The sequence below is a fragment of the Otolemur garnettii genome, unplaced genomic scaffold (assembly GCF_000181295.1).
Source record: "Otolemur garnettii isolate 467f Iridium unplaced genomic scaffold, OtoGar3 scaffold00145, whole genome shotgun sequence".
In the NCBI taxonomy this organism is placed as follows: domain Eukaryota; kingdom Metazoa; phylum Chordata; class Mammalia; order Primates; family Galagidae; genus Otolemur; species Otolemur garnettii.
In genome coordinates this window covers 2,038,168-2,044,423 of record NW_003852540.1, presented here as the reverse complement: position 1 = coordinate 2,044,423, position 6,256 = coordinate 2,038,168, and the positions used below count along the sequence as shown (strand labels likewise).

The window sequence follows — 6,256 nt, the reverse complement described above, 5'->3', positions numbered from 1 at the left end:
TCTCAAAAAAAAAAAAAAAAAGCCAGTGTTGTGGTGGGCACCTGTGGTCCCAGCTACTTGGAAAGATCAGGCAAGAGAATCACTTGAGCCCAGGAGTTTGAGGTTGCCATGAACTATGATGCCACAGCACTCTATTAGGGAAACAAACTGAGACTCTGTCCCAAAAAGAAAAAAAAAAAAAGCAGCAGTCCATCTAGGCCAGGCGCAGTGGCTCATGCCTGTAATCCCAGCACTTTGGGAGGACAAGGTGGGTGGATCACCTCAGCTCACAAGTTTGAGACCAGCCTGAGCTAGAGCAAGACCCCGATCTTTAAAAACAGCCATGTGTTGTAGCTGGCAGCCACCTGGGAGTCTGAGGCAAGAGAATCACTTGAGCCCAGGAGTTTGAGGTTGCTGTGAGCTATGACACCAAGGCACTCTACCAACGGCAACAAAGAGGGACTCTGTCTCAAAGAAAAAAACAAAAAGCAGCCCATCCTAGTGACTCCATGGTATCAAACACTTGACAAGAAGTTTTTTCTAGACCAGAACCTGTCCAAAACCGTTAAGTAATTCCATTGACTGAAGGTATCCATGTAAAGAAAATCTAAAGGCTTTTGTGAAAACATTTCAAAGATAAGGTAGTCATTTATGTCTCCAACCCAGTGGTTCTCAACCTTCCTAATGCCGCGGCCCTTTAATACAGTTCCTGTGGGTCCCAACCCACAGGTTGAAAACTGCTGCTCCTACCTAAGGACTGGATGAATTCCCCATGCCAGGCTAACAGGTGGAGCACAAGCTTCCACCAAAACACACGAAGTCCAGGCTCACCTCGAACTTCTGAGAAAAATACAACAGCATGATGAAAAGAGGATGGGATTTGGAAATCGATCAAGCACTGAAGTCTTGGCTCGGACATTCCATAATTACAGAACACTGTAATTTCTGTGACCTCTCTGGGTCAGGTTTCCTCCATGGTATCCCCCCCACCTTCTTGATCTCTTTTGCTGCTCTTTCATTTGTGCTACAGAACTTTCTGTTTCTCCAACACAATAATCCTGTTCCCATTTCAGAGCTTTTGCACTTACCATTGCCCCTGCTGGGAACATTCTCTTTCAATGTGCATATGGTTGGCTCTTTTTTGTCTTTTAGGGTTCAGCTTAAATGTCACCATCTCAGAGGACTTCACTGGCCATCCTATCACACTGTTTTCAGCCCTGTACATATTCCTCACCACTGCACTCTCTGTTACATTATTTTCTTCATAGCATTTAATACTAAGTAACTAACAAAATTAGTCCTGTCTCCAAATGAAACATAAACTCCAGGAAGGAGCTTGATCTTGATCTTGATCAAGCACCTAGGACTGTGCCTGGCACACAGTGGGGCACGCAATAAATATATGTTGAACTGAATAAAGGAATAATATCTACTTCACAGCTATGGTAGTATTTATTTTTTGTATGTTTTTGTTTTGTTAAGGACAGTATCTCCCTATGCTGCCCAGGCTGGCCTCCACCTCCCCGGAATGAAGAGATCCTCCTCCCTCTGCTTCCCAGAGTCCCTGGGACCACAGGCAGCCACGGCACTTGGCATATTTAAGTAATATAATGTAATGATTTTAATGGTAAAATGCCCTTATGTTATTAACAATAATCATCATTTGCTATCTCTAGGGATCCTACCTTTAACCTCTTTCTGTAACTTTGTTTTTTAAAGCAAGACAGGTAAAAAGTAGCTCATGTTAGGTGAGAAATTTAGTACCTAAGAGCAGTCATGTAGACCTGAGGCCAGCTCTAAGAACGAGACATACGACTGTCAAACCACAAGCAAAGAAAAAACACTTCTCACCGTCCCCATTATGGTTTTTAAAAAGGGACCAAAGACCACTACTGGTCCTGTTATACTTCATTACAGGTCAGATGCTGGGGCCACAGGGCAGGTGCCACGCAGCAGGAGAGCTGCACAAGGCAAGATGACCCTCAGGTCTGTTTCTGTTGCTGACAAGTCCAGCCCTCCCAAGAGAAAAGGCGAGTGCCATGTTTAACAGATATAACTCCTCTGGGGCAGGACCCACAAGGACACCTGGATGCCAGCGCCGCCCAACAGTTCCTTCGGGGCCGCTCCTGATTCTGTTCTCGCGCTGGGCTCCTCTTTATCTCAATCTCAGCCCCTTCTCACTCCTTGCACCGGTGGGCTCAGAAGGACAGGGGAGAGAGTGTCCTCAACTATCTCCAGCCACCTCTTCCTACCACCTCCAGCCCCCTCAAGACCAATTTCCGGCGCCCCGGCGTCCCTTTCTCTCGCCCCAATCTCTCCTCCAGCTTGGAGCCCCCGCTCCCAGGGCGCTCGCGCCCCTCTCTCCAGCTCCCCGGACTTCCCCGGGCCAAGGCTCCGGCCACCTCCCCTTCCGGCCCCCTCCGGCGCAGGGCGCTCGCTCCGCGACCTCCCCGCTCCCCGCCCCCCGCCCGTACCGGGATCAGTTCCTTCAGCGAGCGCCGCACCGGCACGATCTCCAGCTCGCCCTCCTCCACCTCCATAGGCTCCGGCTCGCCACGATCCGAACCAGACTCTGCCTCAGGTGACAGTAGCCCCAGGGCCGGGCCCGCCGGGGCCTCCGCCTTCACCGACACCCGCAGGCCCCGTACGGCCGCCATCGCTGCTTGCCGGCCGCACCACTGAGAACCCGCCCCGCACAGCCACCGGCTAGAGCGCCTCCGCCACTGGCCACCGAGGAGCCGCTGCCGCTACCTAGAGAGTCCCTGTCTCTGTTAGAAGGCAGGCGCTAGCGTTCCCGCCCCCTGGTGGCAGGAGGAACCCGGGCCGGCTACGGCGGGACCTGAGAGGAGAAGGCGGGACCGAGTAAGGACCGGGGCGGGGCCTGCTGGAGGAGCTACCCCTTGAGATCTAAATCTGTACTTAAAGCTAACTTTACTGATCAATCACTATCAGTAAATAATGATAGTGATCAGCCAGACACTTATGAACACTTGAGCCCTTAAAACAACCTCATGAAGTAGGTTCTATTATTACTCCCATTTCACCTATGAAGAAAATGAGGCACAGAAATTAACCCAAGGTGACAGGCTATTTAAAGGATGAAACCTGAATCTAAGCCTAGGCAGTCTGGCTCCAGAGCCCAGAATGAGCCTTGAATCTGTAGGTTGACAACGTTACTTCCCTTGCCAATCTTTGTCTCCCCCAAATTGACCCATACATACACTAAAATAGACACTACATGAGGATAGTGACCTGCCCAGAGGCCAGAGCTTGGACCCTAGTTCCTGAATCCTGAAGGTGTCATCTGTGTAGACCAATGAGCATAGTTTCCTGCAGATGTTTCTAAGTAGAGCCTGGTGAGGGAGAGGAAGCACCTGGGCTTCCAATGGGCACCACTGGTTGATTTTTGCTTTGAGCTCTAATTTTGCATCTTTCTCCCTTTCCAACTCAGGGCCTGTTTTCCTGTCTAAGAAGTTAGTAGGTGAGACTCTGAGGCCCTACCAGCTCTGGCAGTGGGTGTACAAATAATTGTAAACCAAGGAAGAGCATGATCAGTGTCAGACACACCTGAGCATGAAGCTGGCTGGCCCTGCCACACACCCCATGTGTAGTTTTGAGCGAGATGCTTAACCTTGTCGAGCCTCAGTTCCTTCATTAGTAAAATGGAAAAATATCATCCATCTCCAAAGGAGGTTATTGGGGTTAAATGAGATAATTATGTGGAGATACAAGTTTCAACAGAAAGGGTGTGATACATCATAGTTTTTCTTAAATTTGGGTTAAACCACAGGGCAAACGTCCAGCTCTTTAGAGGAATTGTTTTGCTTGATGAATGAGACACAAAGTAGTTACAAAATTAGGTTGAATGCATGGAATGCCTTTGTGTGTGTTTTAAAGAACATTTCAAAGAAATTTTGCACTTGGGGTGGCCAGCTGTGGGTGACAGTCATAGGCCCCACCATTACTAGGCCTGTGGGGGTGGGGGATGAGAGAGGAGGAAGCAATTCTTCTTTCACTGTGGATATCAGGAGGCCAACAGAGAAGGCTGAGCAAGCCCTGCTCCCTGTGGGATAGGAGCTTTGCTGCTTGAGAATTCAATTAAGTGAGAACTCCACAGTGTAGTTCAGTGCAGGTCAGAGGACAACCAGCACCCTGGTAGAGCTCTAGGTAACAGGTGAAGTCCAGTGCAAGCCAGGACATGAGACAAATACCAAGGCTCCTAGGCGTCTGTCAAAAAAGTCCTTTGTGGGTGGCGCCTGTGGCTCAAAGGAGTAAGGTGCTGGCTCCATATGCTGAAGGTGGCAGGTTCAAACCCAGCCCCAGCCAAAAACTGCAAAAAAAAAGTCCTTTGTGCCTTTCCCCTTTTGGTCACCTAACTCACCCTCCCTCCCTTTCCTGTCCTCAGTGCAGCCAGCTGAGGTGGAGCCATGGAGAATTTAGAAGGTGTTTAAGAATAATTCTTTAAAAACTAAAAACATGACTCTCAAACAAATGTACAATGAACACATGTCAAAACTTTTATCCATTCATTAATGAATGAGGGTACCAATAAGACATTAAGACTAATTCAAGGCTCGGCGCCTGTGGCTCAAGCGGCTAAGGCGCCAGCCACATGCACCTAAGGTGGCAGGTTCGAATCCCTAGCCCAGGCCCGCCAAACAACAATGATGGCTGCAACCAAAAAATGGCCAGGCGTTGTGGCGGGCGCCTGTGGTCCCAGCTGCTTGGGAGGCTGAGGCAGGAGACTCGCTTGAGCCCAGGAGTTGGAGGTTGCTGTGAGCGTGATGCCATGGCACTCTACCCAGGGGGATAGCTTGAGGCTCCGTCTCAAAAAAAAAAAAAAAAGACTAATTCAAAAGTGAATTTGAGAATTGAATATAGAATTGATCAGTCAAGGAAATGCTGAGATGCATTTGACAAGGCAGATTAATGCCTTACAAGGCAAGAAACTATAACCTTTTGGGTACTCTTTTCTGCCAGACATTCGCATTGCTATTGGACAAGAATTATGTACTTGTTATGAATTTTCTGTAAAATAGATGTAAAATACCCTGATCAGTAGTAAATAAGGAGTCAGGAGGCTGAGGCAGGAGGATTGCTTATGGTCAGGAGTTCAAGATCAGCCTGGGCAATATAGTAAGACCCAATCTCTAAAAAAATTTAAAAATTAGCTGTGTATAGTAGTGAATGCCTATAGTCCCAGCTACTTGGGAGGCTAAGGCAGGAGTGATTGGAGTGCAGTGAGTTATGATTGTGCCACTGCACTTAAGCCTGAACAACAAAGCAAAACCCTGTCTCTCAAAGAATAAAAAAAAAAAAGTAGTAAATAAAAAGTCTTGACTGGGCACAGTGGTGTGTCCCTGTACTCCCACCTACTTGGAGGCTGAGGCAGGAGGATTGCTTAAGCCCAGGATCCAGCCTGGGTGACAGGGCAAGATCCTGTCTCTCTTTCTCTCTCTCTTTTTTTTTTTGAGACAGAGTCTCATTTTGTTGCCCTCAGTAGTGCCATGGTTCACAGCTCACAGCAACCTCAAACCCCTGGGCTTAAGCCATTCTCTTGCCTCAGCCTCCCAAGTAGCTGGGACTACAAGTGCCTGCCACAATGCCTCACTATTTTTTAGAGACGGGGTCTCGCTCTCACCCAGGCTGTTCTTGAACTCGGGAGCTCAGGCAATCCATCCACGTTGGCCTCCAAAGTGCTGGGATTACAGTTGTGAGTCACTGCACCTGGCCAAGATCCTGTCTCTTAAAAAAATAGTAAGAAGTCAAACAAAACTACACATCCCTAGAAAGTCAGATGGTTCCTCAGGTAGAAAAGGCTTGTTGGATAACACTTGGAACTGCACTGAGAGGACATTATGCAGTCCTTTTTCCTATTTCCAAAGTCTGAATCATTTTGAATTAACAACAAAATAGAGAGAATGAACACTGGGACAGACTAGAGAGTTTTAAGAAGAGAGTGATCAAGTATCAAATTCAGCCACAATTTGACAATGGAATTTAGCTTTGGTCTAGAGGTCATTGGCCACTGGTGACTTGGAAGAGACCAATATCCACGAGGATAAACAGCAGGAATTGGACCACTGTGGACCACTCTTTTGAGAAGTTTGTGGAGGAGAGGCTAGTGGGCAGGGGAAAATATTAACAGGGGTCTCCTGAAAGGTTCCTTTTTGGGTTTTCTTTCTTTTTTTTTTTTTTTTTTTTGCAGTTTTTGGCCAGGGCTGGGTTTGAACCCACCACCTCCAGCATATGGGGCCAGCGCCCTACTCCTTTGAGC

General features: G+C 48.0%; 1 protein-coding gene across 5 annotated transcripts in view; it reads right to left on the bottom strand.

Annotated features, from left to right (window-relative positions):
* The window catches only part of NCBP3 (nuclear cap binding subunit 3), a 50,809-nt gene extending 48,115 nt beyond the window's left edge, over positions 1 to 2,694 (bottom strand). For 4 of the 5 annotated variants that reach the window (XR_002775600.1, XM_003799051.3, XM_023518716.1 and 1 more), the window contains exon 1: positions 2,454 to 2,694. Coding sequence is in view for 4 of the 5 variants with exons in the window: in XM_003799051.3 (XP_003799099.1) it covers positions 2,454 to 2,636 (183 nt within the window). In the remaining variant the exon portion in view is untranslated. Of the gene's footprint in view, positions 1 to 1,067; positions 1,431 to 2,453 lie in introns of those variants that run through there. The other variant, XM_023518718.1, reaches the window with a different exon arrangement.
* Positions 2,695 to 6,256: the final 3,562 nt, after the last annotated feature.